This window comes from Ovis aries, chromosome 20, assembly GCF_016772045.2.
Source record: "Ovis aries strain OAR_USU_Benz2616 breed Rambouillet chromosome 20, ARS-UI_Ramb_v3.0, whole genome shotgun sequence".
In the NCBI taxonomy this organism is placed as follows: domain Eukaryota; kingdom Metazoa; phylum Chordata; class Mammalia; order Artiodactyla; family Bovidae; genus Ovis; species Ovis aries.
This window is the reverse complement of record NC_056073.1, coordinates 12,949,598-12,970,413: the sequence shown is the minus strand read 5'-3', so window position 1 is coordinate 12,970,413 and position 20,816 is coordinate 12,949,598. Positions and strand designations below refer to the sequence as shown.

The window sequence follows — 20,816 nt, the reverse complement described above, 5'->3', positions numbered from 1 at the left end:
GATGTTCTGCCTGCACTTAGGAGCTGGCTGGCTGTATTTGTAGTTTGCTCTCAGACTCAGATTTAGGACTATTAAGCCTGAAAGGGACAATTCCCACAGCTTGTCTAAAAGAGAGCTGTGTTTAAGGAGACACTTGGATAAGCGTAGTGATCTTTATGCGGGGGTGACTGAAATGGTGGAGGGCTTAGGGAGAATCTGCAGTCCCACTGCTCTTCTGTGAGAGCGAGTCACAAATTAGGGGGAAAGTTCATTTTTCCAAAGATGAATCTCTTAGGGAAGCTCTATTCAAATTCTGTGGCCGCTTCGCAAACACGGTTTGTGCTTTTTTAAAAGATGGATTTAATGGACTGAGTTCATTTAGACAGGAGATCAAATGAATGAGCAGAATTAGAATACACATCCATTTGGCTGCCAGTCATTGTGTAAGCCACTCGACCACCCGACTTCTCTAATTAAATGACATTGCAGTCCCTGCACAAAGGCTTCGATGGATAAATTAGTACTTGGTAAGTGCTTTGAAGATGAAAATCACGATATGAGTAATGAGCCAGAATTTTTCCTCCCCTGGGGCTGGAAATGGCATCTTTTGTGTTTTCCTGCTACACTGTGAGTCACCTGGGTCGACACTGCAGGAAACCTCCTCCCCCCAAGGAAGAGTTGGAGAGACACAGTAAGGACAGGTTTTTATTTGACTTACAAGGCAGATTAGGACAGAGTGTGAATCCATTTGCACCTGTACATGAATTACATGCCACACACATTTGCTACCTGTAGTCGCGGGTCATATTTTACATGAGTTTATATATTAAGAAATCGCATGAAGATTACCTCGTTTAAACATTCATGAAGCACAACATCCCTCAAGAGAACTGAAGACAGAAATTCCGTTTTGTCCCTCCCGAGAGCTTCACTCACCTTCCTCTTGGTGCATCTCAGCTCTGTATCCACTGACCCCTGCTCCAAAACGTTCAGGTTTATCTGCTCCGAGGGTATGATGATTATTTTTAGTGGGAGAAGCTTAAAGGAAATGCAGATTTGGAAGTAACACATGAACCATTTGGCAAGATCGAGCTCTGTCTGTCAGCTACGAATCTTGCCCCTTCCTGACTACTCTCACTGGCTCCCCTTGCAGAGAAGCCTCAACATCTAATTTGTTGTATGTTCCAAACTTGGCTGAGAGTACCGCCTCCCCCCCTCCCCCCGGCCAAATCCAAATATTCTCATTTTTATATATATATTTTTTTCTCCCGGATTGTACAGAGATAATCAGTCACACTAGATTGTCTGGGCTATGAGAGCTTTGACAGGCCCCATCAGGAAAGGTTGCTTAACCCCAATGTAAGTTAGGATCCATGCTACTGGTTGCAGCCCTCCTCACTGTACTACAGTGCAAGATGCGGTATGTGACTTCAGCCCTGACTGCACCTCCCTTCTAGCTGTACCCCGAAATTGGTCACAGTCAAGAGCATGGCACTCCTAGCACAGCTGGTGGCTCACCTCTTACCGGTGGGCTCACCTCTTACTGATGCAGCCAGGGAGAAGCGTGGGAAGCCCACTGCAGGGACGGGAGGTGAGAGGGGGTAAATGTTGCGCTGGGGAAGAGGTAGGATGCTTTAAGGGGAGAGTGTTCCCTTGCTGGCTGAGATCCCAAGAAACCGGCTAGAATGGCAGAAGGGGAAGAGGGAAAATTCACTCCTCAGATAGACTCAGATACAGGCCAAGTCCAAAAGACTCTGAGAGTTAATTGGAAAACAATTATACTTATCTGCTTCCTGCCAATCTGTATCCACAGACAGAGCAGAAGTAATTATAGATACCGTGGATACACTGTGGCGTTAAGTGTTTCAAATTATACTGCTTAACAACGCTTCCTTGATACAGCCCGCAGCGTGGGGGACGGAGAGCTGGTTTGAGTCAGCAGATAATACCACAGGGGCATGGTGATGCTATCTGCAGAAGTTTCTCACATTGGGTCATGTTTTCCCCCAAGAAAACTTGCTGCAGCCAAGAAAAGAAAAAAAAAAAAAGAATTGATTCTAATTTGGTTTCTGTTTTGTATTTAGGATGTCATTCACATAGCTGTCTTAGCGGAGGGAGCCGACATGTCTTTTATAGCTTTTGGAGCCAAAAGCAGGGTCAGCACTGTGGATTAGAATCAATTCAGTGGAGGGAAAATAAACCTTCGGAGTGCATCTTGCCTTCCCTGGGCACGTCGCAGGCATTAGCAGTAATGGGAGCTCTGTCTGTGCATGGAGAGAAAGCATCTAGCTCAGTCTCCCACCATTCTCGCCCCGCTGCTGTGCAGTCCCCTGACCTTCACAGTGGGGAGGGGGAATGATTCTGGATTCATCTCTAACTTTATACTGCTATGCACAGGAAAAAATACACACACACACACACACACACACAGAGTCTTCTTCTAGAAGAAACAGAGGAAGAAGTGGGGACAGGAACTGCTGAAATGTGGCCCACATAGATAAGGGGACCAAGCCTGTGGGCACCTGGATGTGAACTGACTCTATTTGCCCTCAGTGGCGGCTGTGCCATCTTTTCCAGGCTTGCTAGTCGTCTCCAACTTCAGGGAGTACTAGAGAGGCAATGCTGAGGGTCAGGTTGTTAGGTCCTTCTCTAGGCTCTTTTAGTCCACTCTGCAGGGCTACTAGAACACACAACTTCTCAAACGAGCACAGGTGCATCAGAAAAACACTAAGCCAGCCCACCGGAAGACAGCTGGATTTGCTATCCGAAACGGCTCCTTGCTGCTTCTGTGTACACTTGAGCTCTAATGCATCTCATTTCTTAATCTGAACACAAGGATGAATGAGGTACGTGGGATGACAGCAAAGCACACCCTCCCCTCTGCTCAGTGGCATAAATCACTGAAATGGCACCTGCGCCGACTGACTTGTCTCTCTTCGCTGCTGTGTTTTCTCTTTAACAGAAACTCCACACAACACTGCCAACTTTCACCAAGAGTGTCCTGAATGGCCATTTCTATTTTTCATCTATCCTTTCCAGAGGCTTCACTGGACTGGGAGGCAGAAGTTGGCCTGGGTCCTCTCCTAGTTCAGCCACCATCTAGCCCTGTGACCTTGGGCAGATCACCTCTGTGAGCTTCCCTCCTCAATTCTCCAGATCAGAGCAATGAGATGTCCGAGATCTTTCCCTGCTGAGTCTCTGAGAACTCCACTGCTGTACTCTCCAGGATAAAAGTGCATTGAGACAACTGCAAATCACGCCTGCAAATCAGGAAAGCTGCTCTAAAGGGAAGGCAATGTAAGTGGTTTCGTCTCAGTTCTGTGGTTTAGCTGCCCCAAAAAGATTCAGATGAAAAAGATCAGTTGACATGGTTTAAGCCCCTCACAAGGTCAGTGGGGAGCTGGCCAGAGTGCTGAACTCGGCTTCCATTCATGACAGTCATCAGACCTGGCTGCACGGCTCACACACACAGCACCTTACCCTGCCCCAGGACAGAGGCAAGCAAGTTTTCTCGGCAAGCTCCAGACTTTGGGCACCAGGCATGTAAACAGCCAGAGGAATTTCTGAGCACACTGCATTCAATAATTCCCAGATCTGTTAGAGAGCTATATTTAGTTTGGGAATAGCTTTGGAAAGAGTGCATTGCCACTAAAATGAATATTAATAGTGTGGGTCTTAGAGCAAAGAAAATATTTCTTCAATTCAGTATCTGGTATGTATCTGACAAGGAAAATGTTGCTTGGTGTTAAAAGGCTTGGGGCAATTGGGGGTGTGATGAGCACTCTGCAACCAGGAATCAGTACCCGTTGGGAAAAGAACTTAGAGCATAAAACCAAATTGTCTGAGCTTCCTTCCCAAGTGCCTAACTAAACACTTTCTCCCCACAATCTTTCCCCTCAAAAATTTATTTCTTGATAATAATATTAATCTGTCTCTTCATTGTTGTACCGTTTATTAATGATTCTCAAAAATCTTCCAGCTTACCCAAAATGGAAACACTTGCACCAGAGCTGGATCCCACCCAATCAAACACACCAGCACTCTTCTCACCCTAGCCCCAACTCCAAAGAGAAAACCAATGCCTGTTGGGCTGTCTGCCCTCCTGACTGGGGAGGCAGGAATGTCCCCACCCCCAGCTCTCCACATTTTCTCAAAGAGGCAGCCTGCACAAATCCTTTCTTTAGCCTGAGGTTCAACTTCCTTATTAACATAGACACAGCACTCCACTGAAGCTGAAGTATAAGAGGTTTTCTGCTTGATGTGTTTTATGTCCCATTATTATTTTCCCTGAACATCCTGTGTCTCTCTGAGGGGCAGAGGAGAGTGTCTGGCACAAGGCTTTAGGGGAGGGTTCCCGCCATTCAAAAAGAGGAGGGAAAGATCAACTCACTTAGGAATTCACCCGGAGACTCTCCCTCTGCCCTCCCAGAAGACGTGAGCTCCCAAGGGTTCTCCTCTGCTCTGCATCCTCTACCTGTGAACTCAGTTGCCAGCCTCCGTAGCGTGGCTGTTCCCCTTCTGTCTGGGCCTCTGCAGTGGTGCCACATGCCTGCTTTTCCTCCGCGGCTAGATTGAAAGGTTTTGCCTGTCTAAGCTTCCCTGAGGCTCATTATTTATGGGATGAGACTGGAGGCAGGGCGAACATTAAGTAGCTCAAAGCACGGATGAGTCAAATTAATAACTACGGTACAACCCCAAACAACATCAAAACCACCACTGTGATTTACTGCTTGTTTCCACCAGTTGGGGAAATTCAGAATTGCACGTATGTACAGACAGAAACTATTCACAGCAAAGACAGAGAAATGAGCAAAGTATATACAAGCTCCCACGTTGGGGGAATTTCACAGGGAAGTAACCAAAGGGAGGGGAAGGCCACCCCCGTTGATCATGGTGGGGACTGGTAGAGTTCCCGGAAGAGTCTCTTTTTGGTCACATCCCCTAAAGTTAAGACAGCGCACTCAAACGCCCATGCAAGGTAAGTAATCTAGTCACAGGTAAAAATTATTTCCATGGAGAGGGGCAGGCTGTCTCTCTCTCAGTGCCTGTGGGTTCCCAACAGTAGAGAGTAATCTACATTCCCAGCACGGACATTCCTAAAGTCCCCTAGATGAGCCCCACAGGATTCTCGAGCATCTCTAGAATACAAGTCAGAGCTCCCACCCAGGGCTGGACTCCTCCACAGTGAACCTGCTCTGGGAGCAGGCACCAAAGCAACTCAAACACCCAAGGAAGCAGTGGGGGCCAGAAAGGGGAAACTCTGAGGCACCTTCTCGATGTTCATTCTCAACACCACCCCCACAACCACTTCTAGAAATCGCTGCTGGAGGGTGGGCAGTGAGATGAGGGGCCAGAGGAGGGGAAACAAGCCTGTGCCCAGCGTCCCCTAAAGAGGAGGCAGGCAGGGGTGGTGATGCCAACCGGAGGCAGGCAGAATCGGCTGGCGTTACCCGAGCTCTGTGTTTAGCTGAAGTCGTATCCGCCTCTTGCAGAACCATGTCCTCTTACAAGGCCACTAATAAGCCATTGACCTTGAGTTTGAGTCTGGGGCTGATGTTCTGCTCTGTCTGGGGGAACCCCAGGGGCCTTGTGGCTTAATGAGAAGAAATCCTCCTTGTTTTAGCAGCAATTGCTTTTTCCTCTTCACCCGCCACAGTGATCAAATTAACAGGTTGCTTCTCCTCGGAATAAAATGTGTCCTCAGGTCCCAGGAGGCACTGCCCATTTGCCTGTCTGATGCGCTTGGGACGGGAACGCAGGGAAGGAGCGTGTGTGCCTGTGGTGTTCCCCTGGCCCCCTGCCCCCCAGTCCCTGGGAGGGTCTCTTCCACCTGGGGTGGCCACCCAGGCCGGCAGTGAGCCACATGGAGGGAGGCGCCCGAGTCTCAGCTGCAGGAGGTCTGGCAGGAGGCTGCGTACACGCTGCTGCCTGCTGTGGCCCCGCAGCTCAGGCTGCTGGTGGGACACTTGAAGGGCTTCATGCTGTTCTCCCTCTGGACGTGCAGGTGCTCCAGCCGCCAGCGCTCCCAGCTCTTCCGGAACTCCATCTGGACCTTCCGCGGGGAAAGGAGGGAAGTAGAGGCCATCAGGCAAACCAACTGCCCACGAAATGGCCTCATGATTACATTAGGAGGGAAGGGAAAAAAATCCACCACTTTATATTAAGAGACACAAGTCAAGGGCTTCAGGCACCTAAATTAATATCGCCATAAAATTGTTTCTTGTCGTCTCCTATTTTCTGCCTCTTCTCAGGAGGGAGATGGGCTTTGCTGATCTAATTGGTCTCTCGCATCTCTAAACTCTTGTGACTCAGCTAAGTACCTTTCACAATCCATCACAGTATCAGTCAGCGGAAGAGAAAGAGTGGCAGAGAGACGTGGGGAGAAGGGAGGTGGAGAGAGAAGAAAAGGAGAAGAGAGAGTCTGACTTCAGAGCCCTCTCGGACAACTGAGAAGAGGGACAGCCCACCCCGCCCCTCGCGGTGTCAACACCAGACCCCTCTAAACTCCCCCAAGGGCTTTCATCCTGGCTCCAGGATGGAAGGGAAGAGGAGCTGCGGAGAATGAGGCTGGGACTAGCAGCAGCCTGAAAGAGCAGGCTGCGGACAAGCACTTCTCAGCCTGGATTTGAACTAATCCCAGCCAGGAACTGGACTCAACCCACAGAGGGTGCAGCCCAGGTGAGTTCAGCCAAGCAGAACTGCTGCCGTGCTCAACTCAGCAGAGCTCAGCCCTCCCCGTCGGCAAGAGCCTTCTCGAGAGGGTGGAAGCTTGGAGCCCATGTGGTTAGAGCAGAAAGATACAATCCAAGTAACAGTGCAGAGCCCCAGTCCCTTGAAGGCTGTGGCGATGCTGCGGCTGGCTCCTGTGATTCCGGTCCCCCAGAGAGGCTGCTGGAAGCTGTACAGCCAGCCCAGGGCATCCAGAGAGCTCAGCCAGCGGACACGCCTCTACATCTGCTTTCCAGAGCTTCTCTGATGCGCTCCACATGTGCCACCAGAACTCCCCACTCCAGAGTGTCTGGGGCCCAGGCCTGCCCTCTCGGGCTCCATCCAGCAGGGTGGCCAGCTGCCAGCAGCTGTGGGTGCGTGGCTCACTGCCAACATCCCATGGGTCTCTGTGCAAACACCGCCCTTCTCTTCCCGCAGGGCTGCCATCCATCTCACTAAGCTCAGCAAGGTGCCTGGCATGGCCACATGCCTAGCCCTTAAAAGAACTTTATCTGCACTGAATGAAGCTGAGATGGCCCAGAGCCTGCCTTCCAGGATGGTCCCCAGGTCCCAGGCAGCATCTCCAAGCCCAGGCTGGGGTAAGGGAGGGAGGCTGAGCAGACGCCACCCACTGACTGTAGCTCTTTGCCAGCTCACTGCCCAGATGAATGAGTGTGATGCGTATGTTGATAGCCGGCATGACGATGCCTGAGTCCCGCAGTGGCCTGTGCTTGAGCAGCCGCAGGAAGGCCAGTCTTGTGGCTCAGCCCTTCACTGGGGAGATGAGAAGAAAGACGGCCAACTGAGGCACATCCCTGGGAAGCCAACTCAGGGACCAGAGAGGCCTAACAGATACAGGGAATTGGACAGGACTGGGACTGTGTCCCCCTCTCCCTCCCTCTCCCTCAGCCCTTTCCATGAACCTCTGCTGTGCTCCCCACCCCAATGACAATTGTCATTAGAAACCATCATTTACAGGGCACTTACTATGTCCCCAGTATTCACCATAGACTGTTAACTTTCACAGCAACCCTGTGAGGCAGCTCCTGTTAGTCCTTGCTTAAAGGTAAGGAAGGGCTTCCCTGGTAGCTCAGACAGTAAAGAATCTGCCTGCAATGGAGGAGACCTGGGTTCCATCCCTGGGTTGGGAAGATTCCCCAGAGAAGGGAATGGCAGCCCACTCCAGTATTCTTGCCTGGAGAATCCCATAGAGAGAGGAGCCTGGTGGGCTACAGTCCATGGGGTCGCAAAGAGTCAGACATGACTGAGCAACAAACATTTTCACTTTCACAAAGGTAAGGAAACTGAGGGGCAGAGATTTAAGTATTTCTCCCAGTCGCAGCCAGGATCTGACCCTAGATCTGGGCTGACTCTAAAGCCGGGCTCCTAACCCTCGGTCTCCTGCCACTTGGACTATTTAGGCCACGTTTGTTTCTGGCCGTGCCTCCCCCGTCTCGGTAGGTACCCCATGAGAACTGGGACCATATCCTCCTCTCAAAGCTTGCACAGTGCCCGGCATAGAGCATACTCCATACGTGTTCTCTCAATGAGCCAAATGAATAAATGACTAAATGAGCACTGAACATCGGGTTCCTTCTTTTACTGAGCTCTCATAATCAAACAACAAAGATGGCCACACACCCTGGACTCCTGTCCTGGCGCTCCCCCCAGCACGGTTTCTCACACTCAGGTGGCCCTCATCCCTGCCTCCCAGGCCCCTGCACCGGGCACCACGCCAGGCTCTGGGGTTTGGGATGAGTTGGGGGAATCACACAGCTGAACTGGAGCAGAACTGGGACCAGCACTCAGGCTCCTGAGTCACCAGAGCCACAGAAAAGCCACCCCCAGGCCTCCTCCCCTGTGCCCACACCCTGCCCGCTGGCAGCTGGTGCAGGCCTTGGTGGCCACGCAGGCCCAATGCCAGGGTCACAAGTATCCGGTATTGCTATGGCAACCTGGGTCTGGAGAACAGCTCTTACAGACAGAGGGCTCAGCCCAGGAACCACAAGTGCTTGGTGACATGTCTGTCCGTGTGTCCGGAGGAGCTGGGCCCGAGATGTCTGGGGATGGTTGAAAGGAACCAGGCGGTGCGCCTGAGCAAGGCAGGCACTCTGGGCCCTCTGAACAGGGTCTCTTGGACCCCACGGCACCAGCCTGAGGGGAGAGGTCAGTGGGGATCAGGGCAGCAAGACCTCCCTGGTCCCACTCCAGCCACCAGGAAGCCACCGGAGGGGCACACCCCCTTTCCCGTGGTGGGCGGGGCTCTGGCCCATGCATATTGAAGGAGGTCTCTCCCTCCACGAAGAATTCACCCCAATCCCGACTCTGCACTATTTCCAGGCCAGACCTGGAGTGTGTCTCTGACCGTCTCTGATCTTCCACGTTCTCACGTGAGAGAAATGAGAATCTCGAAACCAGAATTTCAGCAGGAAAGTTTTTGCAGGGGAGGCAGAGACAAGCAAATGAGACGGTGGTTTTTAACAGTCACCACCCTTTACATCACATGGAATTTTCCCTGCCTAGCCCTATTTGTTCCCTCAGCACCTCAATGCTCGAGATCTGTGATCTACTTGTGTGAGCTCATGTGCGTAAGTGCACACGCATGGGCCCACATAAGACATCTGAGGAGTAGGGGCCAGTTTCTTATACTTCTGCACCCCCACTGACTCCCCCTTCCCCACTCCCACCCCCAGCATCAAGAGCCCCTTTACATGAGGCTGTGTCTTCCCCAAGCTCATGTGTTTGGTTGGGGCATCCTGTCCATGCACATGTGTGTGTGTATGTTGGGTGGGGGGAGAGAGAGAGGGGGTGATGGAACAACACAGGGACAAGACACCTTCTGAGTGCCGGTGCCTAGTGGGGGAGCAGCGATTTCAGCTGAGCAGCCTGAACAACCCCACTGGACAACCCCAGGACAGTCAGTGTAGCAGCCCCACCAGGAGTCCACACCCCTCCACGGGCCTTACCTCGTTGTTGACAAAGCAGTACAGGATGGCCACCATTAGCCCCTGGAAACAAGAGTCTTGTCAGCAGGAGGAAGAGCAGGGAGGCACCCTGCAGGCAGGCCTGGTCTGAAGCTCCCAGGGGCCCCAGCCTCAGCATCTCCCTCCTGAGACTGGGCAGCCAAGGCAGGCCCAGGAATGGAGGTCGTGGGTTCCTTCTCCTTGCATTTCCAGAGGAATGAGAAGGCCCCTTGTTCAGAAACTGCAGAATTTCTTCAACCAACCTCTCCTGGAAGAGACCCAACCTGAGAAAGTACACTTATCACATGGAATTTTCCCTGCTTGGCCCTATTCATTCACTCAGGAGCCCCAGTGCTCCAGATCCACGATCTGTGTGTGTGTGTGCATGTGCATAAGTGCACACACATGGGCCACACAGACACCTGAGGGGTTGGGCCAGTTTCTTACATGTCTGCGCCCCTGTTGGTATTCAACTCCCCACCCCCAGCAACACCTAATACTAGTGGAGAGGCTCAGTTCTCAGCTTTGGAAACTACATGACCTGGAAATCTCGTTTTAACATTGCCGAGCCTCAGTTTCCTCCTCTGTAAAATGGGAGACTCCTGCACACCGCCTGGGATTCTGGGAGGATGAACTGCACAATGTCTATAAAGCATGTGCCACTAACGAGCACCCAGGGGATGGCAGATGCCATGCCACGCTGGGTGCCCAAGTAACATCCAAGAAGGCTTCTCATCCAGTGCGCTCACAGAGAAGACTGGCCTACGTGTCAGGGTACCTGGGACTCTGGCTCTGCTCCAACCACATCACCTGGGGAAGGGCCGCTTTCAGCCCAGGCCCCGGGCTGCCCCTTGGTGGTGCAGGCTGGTCTCGCCCCATCCCCACCCTGGGACTTCTGAACTGGGGCCCCCGCCGCGAGGTCACCTGGAAGGAGGTGAAGGAGAGCTCCGTGAACAGTTTGACGAAGCGCAGCACTCCCCGGGCGTGCTCGTCCATCACGAAGGCGAAGATGACCTCGTGCGTCCCCAGCAGGGGGATGAGTGTCAGCGTGGACTTGGCGAGCCTGGGGGGTCGGGCAGGGACATCATTCTGGACCTCTCCCATGGACTCTTCTCCCTCTTCAGTGCTCCCAGCGCCCACCAAGGCCTGGCACCTGGGTCACAGAACCCTCCCCCACCGAATGCCCAGGGACGGGCTGCCTGGAGGGGAGGAAGTAGAGGTGGAGACCCCAGAAGCCCAGGAGCTGCCCAGGTACAGGGGTGAGACAATACTTGGGAGCTCAGGCCAGGTCTGGGTGGAGGAAGAAAGGGCACATAGGGATCCAGGCTTAGCACCCAGGGTCTCCCTCTCTGCCCGAAGGAAGGGCTCGGCGTGCCCGACGAGGGCGACTCCGTTACGCTACCTGCACTTGGTGTCTGTCTTGCACATGAGGTTGGCCTGCAGTTTGGACACCACAATGCAGATGACCCGGACAAAGATGAGGAAGTTCACCTGCAGGGCAGAGGGGCGGGCGACTGGAGGCCCTCTCAAGACGCCCTCGAGACCCCATCCTCCCTTAGCACCCGGGCCCACTGCAGCTCCCACCACCTGCCCACAGCATCACTCACCCCGATGGCGAAGAGGATGGGCAGCCGGATTATGAGCCAGTAATTCATGTTGGAGTTCCTGGTCCAACAGCTGGAGCGGAGAGAGACACACAGGCCCTGGCTCGGGCACACAGAGCCCCCAGCTCCCAGTGCAGGCACCGGGCAGCCCCATACACAAGGGGACGCAAAGTGACACACACACACACACACACACAGCGCCACACAAACACTGCTACAGAGTCACCCGACAACCAGTCCCAGGACACACACACTCATACTCACACACACACACACACACACACACACACACACACACACACACAGATACGCACAGCCCCTTCATGAACCTACAATCACAGTCACATGTGTCCTCACCTTCACACACAAACAGCAGGAACATTTCACTCACAGCTGTTACAGGAAAGCCTAGGGGGACATCACCTACCCCCACAGACCAGCACGTTGTCATCATAAAATCCAGGGAGGGGGAGGGTGGGGGATTGCAGAACTAAATTCATAAATTTAGCTCCTGGTGCCTCAGTTTACCCTCCCAAGAGGCAGTAACTGCACACCCCAGGGGCCAAGGAATCCTGTGGGGTTTGAGGATGGTGACCTCAGCACACCCCTCAGGCCCTCAGAGCAGGACACTCACCCCTCGTCCTCATAGAGGTACTTGACGATGCCCCAGGGGATGACAAACAGCAGGGGAACACCTAAGAGGATGGGGGAGAGAGAGGGCAGAGGGGCTGGCAGGCCAGAGCCACTGCCAGACACACCCGGAGGCCCCCATCCAGGCTCTCCCACCTCCAGCCCCGCTACTTGCCTGGCCCTTGGCCACGTTTTCTAACAGGTGCAGAATTAGGCTGGTGTGGGTGCTTCAGAAATGCGGCAGCAAGAGGCACCCTTCCCAACTCCCCACACTCCTCCCTAGAGAGCAGTCCCCACCACGTGGGGGCCATGTCTGTCCTCACAGTCCACCCCCTCCCATGCACCAGGGGCCAACTCTTTGATGCCACTCACCCCTGCCTGGGCCCACACACCCATCTCAGTCAACTCCTGTAGCACTGAAAGCCCCTCCAGGTACCCGCCCCAATCCCCACGCAGCTGCCCGTGGCTGGGTGGAAGCCTGGAGCAGAGACAGGAGCCCTGTCCTAGACACAGAGAGCCCAACTGACCATGCACAGGACCCACAGTGACACCAGCTACCACAACGCTGCCCACATGGATGGGGCAGGATAGTGTGGCAGACAGCCTCTAGGATGACCCCCAATCACCCCACCCTTGGTATTCACACCTGGGTGTGGTCCACACTGGATCCAGATTGGTCTGTGTGACCAACATACGCAGAAGTGATGGCATGCCATTTCTGAGATTAGGCTGTAGAAGGTCTTCAAGATTGTAAAAGGCAGGTTTTGGGCTCTTTCTTAATCTGGTCACTTGCCCTGGGCGACACCAGCTGCTGGGTCATGTGGGCACTCAGAGAGCCCAGTGTGGTGAGGAATGGAGGCCTCCAGCCAATAGATAGCAAAGACCTGAGCTTCCTGCCAACAACCTCGAGATTGAGCTTGGAAGTGGATCCTCCAATCCATTAAGCCTTGAGATGATAGCTACCCTGGCCAACAGCTCCATGACACCTCTCTTGGAGATCCTAAGCCTGAGGCAGGCAACTCAGTTGAACCCGGAATTCTGACCACAGAAACTGCGAGATAAAGTTGGTGCTTTAAACACCTAAGTGAGAGGTCCTTTGTTACACAGTCATAGGTAACTAATACACTGGCTGCTAGCTCCTTAAGGACAGAACCTAATTCATCTGCTGGGCCTCAGTGACCATCTCACTCTGGAGTTCAGTATATGTTTGCTGACTTACGATTGGATTGTCAGACTTCGCTGTTGGTCCAGTGATTAAGAATCTGCCTGCCAAGCTAGGGGACACGGGTTTGATCCCCGGTCTGGGAAGATTCCACATGCTGCGGGTCAGCTAAGCCTGTGGGCCACAGCTACTGAGCCTGCACACCTATGGCCTATGCTCTGCAACAAGAGAAGACGCCACAGTGAGAAGCCCATGCACCACAACTAGAGGAGACCCCGCTCGCTGCACCTAGACAAAGCTGGTGCGTGGCAGTGAAGACCCAGCACAGCTGGGTCTTTAAATATTAAAAAAACAATTTTTTTTAATTGGATGGTCCATCCTCATGTGACAGATGAGGAGCTGCATCAGCAGCTAAACAGGCCACAGTTGGGACTAGAACACAGGACTGCAATCCCACCGCCTAATGGCTCTCAGCACCAACTCTGTCTAAGCCTGTCTCTGTTGGTGCCTCTCAGGGATGGAGATGTGGGTGTCCGAGAGGAATAAGAGTGTGCGCCTAAAGGTGTGTGGACAGGATGTGTGTGAGGTGGTAGCGGGGAGTCCATGTGTATGCATGTGTGGCTTCAGGAAGGGCATTTCCAGGGCAGAACCCACTTCATCAGCTTTCCTGTGGCCATCACCCACATCCTCAACACATGGATATCCACTCAACAGCAGCTACCGAGCAGCTTGCGCTCCCGGAGCAGCTGTACTTGACTGTGCAGATGGTCAAGCATGGAGGAAGCGACGTGGCTCACGGCTGACCAGCACGGTCATCAGATCGCCTTCTCCTCAGCTATTCATTTTTACATGACCCTGACCTCCCATCATCCATGTTGCTTTAGTAACAGGCCTTCATGAGACTGGACAAGAGGCAGACAGCTTCCCAAGGCTCCAGCACATAGCACAGAGCCTGTCACGTAGAAGACGCCCAGTGAGAATGGAGTGAATGAATGAGAGTCAGTGTATCAGTGAGACAGGGGAAAGAACAGGCCAACGCCCTGAGCCACACACACATCTGGACGCCTCTGTCTTCGACATGCCCAGCCCCCTGCTGGCCTTTCTCTGAGACCCTACCCCACGACAGGGGTGCTCACTCATGTTAAAAACCAGACCTGGTGACCTTCATTCATGCATCAGCATCTCCTTAACCAAGTCTTAAACAAATGCCGGCACAGCTCTGCCGCTTGCAAACATTACACACTCCCTGCTGGCTCCATCTTTCTCCCATTTAGAAAATCAACAAGACAGGCTGGAGAAACAGGCTTGAATGAAGACAGGCAGTCTGGCTCTGAGAAGCGATGATTTCCTAGTATGTCACACGCCTCCCCCCTGAGAGGCCTCCTTCTTGTGGGTTATGGGAGTGTCCTGCCACCCGTGGACAACAGCAGAGCCTGACATGCCTTTTGGGGATTCCCCCGCTGTATCAGTGTCCTAATTTTAATTCCTGCATTTGCATATGCTTCCCAAGCATCCCACTTGCGCCGAGAGCCTCCTAGCATCACAGCAGAGCTCTGGGCTCTCAGCGACTCTGTCTGTCCTTCTGTCTTTGCTCCTCTGTCTCTCTGTATCTCCCCGTCCCAATTCCTCAAGAAAAGGATGATCTGAGTGGGAAGAGGGGGTCCCCCTGGGTCCTGCCCTTCTGCTCCCTCAGACTCTGGGTCCCAAGCTGGGGCATGAGGTGATGGAAAAAGACTGGAACCCCCTCCCTCATTGCCCCCTCCCTCATTGCCCACTCAGAGACACACAGAACACTGTGTGTCCCAGGCCCCCAAAGTCTCCACCCACCACCCATGCGCCTCTGCACACATCACACCGATCCTTCCATTGCTTCCGCCCTCAGGTCACCATGGTGACAGCACTCCAGCACTGATGCTATTTCCCAGAATGGACAGAAACAGTCCCCCACTCTGAGGACCTCCTTCCCGGAGCTCCCCTTCATGGCCTAACTCCACCCACCCCTCCAGTTGGCTGCAGGGCTCTTCAGCTTTGCTCACTGCCAGTCTGATGCCCCTGCAGAATGAAGAGGCATGGGAGGGGAGGAAGCCAAGCAGGGAAGGGCTGGGCTCTGGTGGAAGAGGGGAGAAAGGGTAGGAGGAAAGAGCTGTACACTGAGGGCAGGCCCACCTGCCCACTGCAGGGACCTGAGTTTGCTTGGCCGGGCCCTCAGGGGCTAAAGAAAATCCAGCATGACAGGCAGTGGGGCCCAGGGCCTGGGAGTCAGGAGGCCTGGGCCCAGCACCTGCTCTCTACTGCCTCGCCCTCAGGACACTGATCAGAGCCCCTTTCCAGACGCTCTTGTGCAGCAGGGCCTACAGAACAAAGCAGCCAAAGAGCATCAACAAGGGATGAAGTCTGAGGATGGGGCAGGGCAGCTGAGGGGAACCAGACAGCCCAGAGCCAGGGGCCAGGAACCCAGGGCACTTCCCAAGGAGGCGGGTGGGACCAGGCACAGCCTGGCAGGGGCTCAGGGGAAAGAGTCAGTATAGGAAAGGGGGGAACTAAGAGGGGAGCATGGAAATGGGAAGAGAGTGGGTCGCATTCTGGTGTGAGAGGCCCAGAGACTGCCCGCTCCTGGCTCCATCCCAGGCGGGTGCCCGAGGGCCCCTCCAGAGGAAGTGTTGTTGCATCTGTTTCTGGGGTAGAGGGTGGAGGTCGGGGGTGGAGGCTGGTAGTGGGTGCCGCTAGGATGGGTGCCTCAGCCCTGCCCCACCCCATGCCATTCTAACTGGAATCCCATGTGGAGAGAGGCAGAAGCACAACCAGAAATGTTCCAGCAAAAAAAAAGACACAGTGGTTCTCGGCAAACTTTTTTGGCTAGAACATTTCCAGCTGGGCTCCAGGCACTTCCGGGGTCCACCCTTTGCTCAGCTGGCTTCCGGCTGACCCTCTCCCACTCCATCACTCAGCTCAAAGCTCTCCTCTTCATCGGGTGACAGAGCCACGCCCCTCAGCCCCACACCCAGCAACCCCCACCCTGAGACCCAGGACTGTTCATTTCCCTCAGGGCTGGGGTGCCCAGGACTGGGTGTGGGGCTCTGTCCCCCAAGGGTCTTAGGGGCCGGGATCTTTGAGACTGGTACCACGATGGCCAATGGTACGTGTCGTGTGTTTGGCCAGAGAGGCGAAGGCCTCTGCTTCCATTGAGGGGGGAGAGTCATGCAAAGGCAGAGAGGCTGGACGATGACTTGACAGTCTCATTGGCAGCGAGTCCTGTGCTCAGGAGGGGGTTCTCCAAGGGGGCCCTACCCATTGGCTCAGCCGTATGTTCTGAGTACCAGGTTGGCCCTCTGGGTAGCCTGAAGGCAGCAGCTCCAAGAGGGATCAGGGTCTCCCACCCGCTGCACTCAGTCGGGGTAGGGGTGAGATGAATGGCGGCAGGCCTTACCCCAGCCAATGCTCAGGTAGAGCCTGAAGACGCGCTGCTCGGAGAAGACGGACAGGGCCAGCAGCGTGTACAGGTACACCCCCTCCACCAGGAGCCAGTAGTAGTTGGCCGCCACGCAGTACTGCATGAGCAGGAACACCAGGCGACAGCCCAGAGACTCCTGGGGGCAGAGGAAGGGTCCCAGGGGACAACGGCTCGGCCCCTGCCTCTCTTGACCCCCCTCCCGGTCCCACCCCAGCTGCTATCCTGCCAGAGTGAATACGGATGACACAGCTGACACCTTCCCGCCCGGGCCAGCGCTAAGACCTTGACCTGCTCTATCCAGCTCATGGGGTCCTCACTATCCTGGAGGAATGAGACTAATTATCCCCATACTGGTGAGAAAACGGAAGTTTAGAGAAGTAAATAACTTATGCCTGCGAACGAGTAAGTGGTAGAACTGGAATTCAAACCCAGGTCTGTCTCCAAAAACCACTCCCCGGAGTCAAATAGTACTCTCTCTATGGGCAGGGCAGTCTCTCCCTCCTCAGACTGGAAGCTCCTCAGGGTGGACAGCCTCTCCCATCAGACTGGGGGCTCCCCAGGGTGGACAGCCTCTCCCATCAGACTGCGGGCTCCTCAGGGTGGACAGCCTCTCCCATTAGATGGGACTTGGGGCTCCCCAGGGTGGACAGCCCCTCCCATCAGACTGGGGGCTCCCCAGAGTGGACGGCCTCTCTCATCACACTGAGGGCTCCCTGACGACCAGGTCAGAGCAGCTCTTGCCTTCCTTTGTGCCAGGCCTGGGGGGGGGGGTAGGGAAGCCTGCCCTTCACAGACCATCCACCCTCCCCAAGCCCTCCCTGGACACACCACACACCTGGTAGGAGAGGAGCCCGTCCCACTGATGCTGCTGGGCGGCCGTGCTGTACATCCACTTGAGGACCGCGTCCTTGATGAAGACGGACAGTGCTCGGAGGATGAAGGATGCAAAGAGGTTCAGATGAATGTAGTTCCGGGTACAGTGCAGGTGTCTGCAGGAGAAAGCAGGGCCTTCCCTGGCATGATGACCGACAATTATGCTCCATGGGCCCTGGTTCTCAGGCATGTGTCTGTCCCTGGGACTATGCTCCTGTCTTTCTTCCTCCAAGATGCCCTCATTTCCCATAATCTTGAAAATCCTTTGGATTTCACATCCTGCCTATCCATGACGCCTTCAGCTGTGTGGTGATCGCCACCCCGCCCTCATCTACACACTATACTTCTCTCTGCAGCATCTTCCCCCCTACAAAGTCACGTGTAACCCAAGTGATCTGTATGAAGACCACTTTTCCCACTGAGGACTTGCTTGGCTTCCTGATGACAGCCCATGTCTAACATGCCTCCAGGCGGCCTTACAGTGACAGATTGGGGCTAAGCACGTGGCAGGAATTCAAAAAGTGCTGGATACAACTTCAATATCCTTTCGTGTAAAAACAAACTGAAAATATGAGGACATTTCTTGACCCAATAAGGGCTGTCCATCCAAACAAGGAGCCAACCTCATTCTTAACTGAGAAATTTTTAAAAGATTCCCTTTAAATCAGCAACAAAATAAGGACGATCTAGCTGTCAGGTTTACTTATATCACATCTACTTAACTTTGTACTACAAATCCTAGCCACTGTAAGAAGGCAAGGGGGAAAATGGATAAGAACTGGAAGTAAAGACAAAGTTGTCACTGTTTGTAGCTGATCTTCACAGGAAATCCAAGAGAATCAACACACAAAGTATTAGAACTAGTCAGAGTTCATTCAATAAGGTTGCTGATATGTATGTTTATGTACATCAGCAATAAACAATTAAAAAGTAAATTTAAAAATTCATTTGCACTATTTTTAATTAGTACCTGGAAATAAGTCTGACAGAAGATGGCACAATTTCTATGGGGAATACAGGTAAAGCTTGCTTAAAATAATTAAAGAAGACTCAAATTAATGGAAGAGTCACCAGACTCATGGATAGAGTGTTGATTCTCTTCACGTTAACCAATAAATTAAATTCACTCTAATAAAAATTCCAACAGTGTTGATTTTCCTTTTGATGGAATTTTAAAAAAAACTTATAAAGAAGAACAAAGTGATTCAGTTATGCACTTCATGTATCTATTCCTTTTCAAATTCTTATCCCAATTAGGTTGTTATAGAATATTGAACAGAGTTCCATGTGTTATACAGTAGGTCCTTGTTGGATATCCATTTTGTTTATTTATTTTTATTTTTCTGGCCACGACGTACAGTATGTAGGATCTTAATTCCCCAACCAGGGATCAAACCAGGGCCCCCTGCATTAGAAGAATAGAGTCTTAACCACTGGACCACCAGGGAAGTCCCAGTTATCCGTTTTAAATATAGCAGTGTGTGCACATCAATCCCAAACTCCCTAACTATCCCACCCTTCCTCCCTGGTAAGCATAAGTGCTCTAAGTCTGTGAGCCTGTTTCTCTTTCATAAATAAGTTCTGTTAATCAATTATGCTCCAATATAAAATGAAAAGTTAAAAAAAAAAACCTTATAACGAGCGCCAAGGGGACTTCCCTGACAGTCCAGTGATTAAGACTCTGTGGTTCAAATGCAGGGGACGTGCATTCAATCCCTGGTTGGGGAAACTAAGATCCCACATGGTATGCAGTGTGGTAAAAATAAATAAATTTATTTATTATTATTTATTTATTTATTTATTTTTTACTTTACAATGTTGTATTGGTTTTTTAAGAGCCAAGGGCCAGGAATAGTACAGACATTCTTAAAGAATCACAATGTAGGGGCCCTGCTGTAAGAAAACCAAGATTTTCTGATGAATCTAAAGTAGTTAGGGCACCATGGTTATCAACAAAGGGATAGGTAAGTAGACCAATGGAAAACAATCCAGGTGACAGAGACCCACCCAGGTGTAGATAAGGCTTGCCACACAGCAGAAACCAGGGGTGGAAAGGGGGCTATCCATAAGTGGTCCTGATGCAATTAACTATATGCATATGTGGAAAAATGAAATTAAATCTCTTATTTTCGCTATAGACAAAAATAAATTCCAGGTTCACCAAAGAGCCATAAGGGATGTGTAATACTTATAATGCTAGGATAAGGAAAGCTTTCTTAAAACCATAAAGAAATTTGGCCTTTGGGGGAAAAATTTTGATAAATTTTTTTATCATTGGAAAGATGAATTTTTATTAATTGATAACACTTACTGATGAATTATGTTTATCAACAGAATCAGATACTTGATATATTTCATTCTGTTAAAATTAAGACTTTTGTTTGTCAATAGAATCAGATACATTGATATATTCCATTCCATTAAAATTAAGGCACCATACAGTAAGTGAAAAAATAAACCACAGACTGAGACGATATATCCTGGATTACTATCCAGAATATATAAGAAATGCCTAAAATCAAAAGAAAAAGCCAAATCGGCCGATAAAAAAGTAAGCCAAGGATATGAACAAGCAATTCACAGAATGAAACATAAAAAGTCTGCTGGATCTCTCTAGGAATCAGTGATATGCAAATTAAAACCATAATGAGATACTTCACACACTTCAGATTAGCAACAATTAAGTCTAAAAATAGGAAATATTGGTGAGGATGTTAAGCCAAGGGAACTCTCATATATTACCAGTAAGAGGGCAAACGGGCCTGACCACTTTGGAAAACAACTTCACAACACCTAATACATTTGCAACGGCACGTCGTATTCAGACCAGGCACTTCTACTAAGAGGCATGTGCCCCTGGAGCCACGCACAGTCATGGGTAAGCATGTTCATCTTAGCAATGTTTATAATTGAGAAAAGAAGAAGAAAGAGAGAAACACTTCAAATGGCCAGTAAAAGGACAACAAATAAACTGCAATATATCATACAATGGAGTGATGGTTCAGACGAATGAAACAGAACCACCTGTATCATTTGTGAATGAACCTCACAAAAATACAACATGAGGCCAAAAATAACACTGCTGAAAGGTATGCCCAACATGCCATTAAAGATACGCAAGATCCATGCTATATGGTTTTTTTAAAAATTTATTTATTTATTTATTTTTTAGATCCATGCTATATGGTTTTATAGACACTTAGAAATGCAATAAAAGTATAGACAGAGGCATCAGAATTATAGGCAGCCCCAGAGGAGTTTCTTCTGGTGGGGAGGAAGGGTGATCCTGAGAAACTTAACCTTGCCACTGGGCTCTAGTTCCTGGGCTTCAGGGTGTGTGCACAGGCGATTATAGTCCCAGACACTGTATTTTCAGGTCTCTAAACGTTTCCTAATAAAAGGGGAGACTATTCTTGAGTGAATGTATTTATGGAGCACTGACTGTG

The 20,816-nt window shown here is 51.5% G+C and overlaps 1 protein-coding gene across 2 annotated transcripts in view; it reads right to left on the bottom strand.

Annotated features, from left to right (window-relative positions):
• Positions 1–666: 666 nt before the first annotated feature.
• Positions 667–20,816, bottom strand: part of GLP1R (glucagon like peptide 1 receptor) — a 41,095-nt gene continuing 20,945 nt past the window's right edge. For both annotated transcript variants that reach the window (XM_042236744.2, XM_042236745.2), the window contains 8 exons: positions 17,333–17,486; positions 16,474–16,633; positions 11,889–11,949; positions 11,258–11,327; positions 11,053–11,141; positions 10,575–10,713; positions 9,654–9,695; positions 667–6,031 (listed from right to left, as the gene is read on the bottom strand). In XM_042236744.2, coding sequence (XP_042092678.1) covers positions 5,864–6,031; positions 9,654–9,695; positions 10,575–10,713; positions 11,053–11,141; positions 11,258–11,327; positions 11,889–11,949; positions 16,474–16,633; positions 17,333–17,486 — 883 coding nt within the window. In that variant the 3' untranslated portion in view covers positions 667–5,863. The remainder of the gene's footprint in view (positions 6,032–9,653; positions 9,696–10,574; positions 10,714–11,052; positions 11,142–11,257; positions 11,328–11,888; positions 11,950–16,473; positions 16,634–17,332; positions 17,487–20,816) is intronic.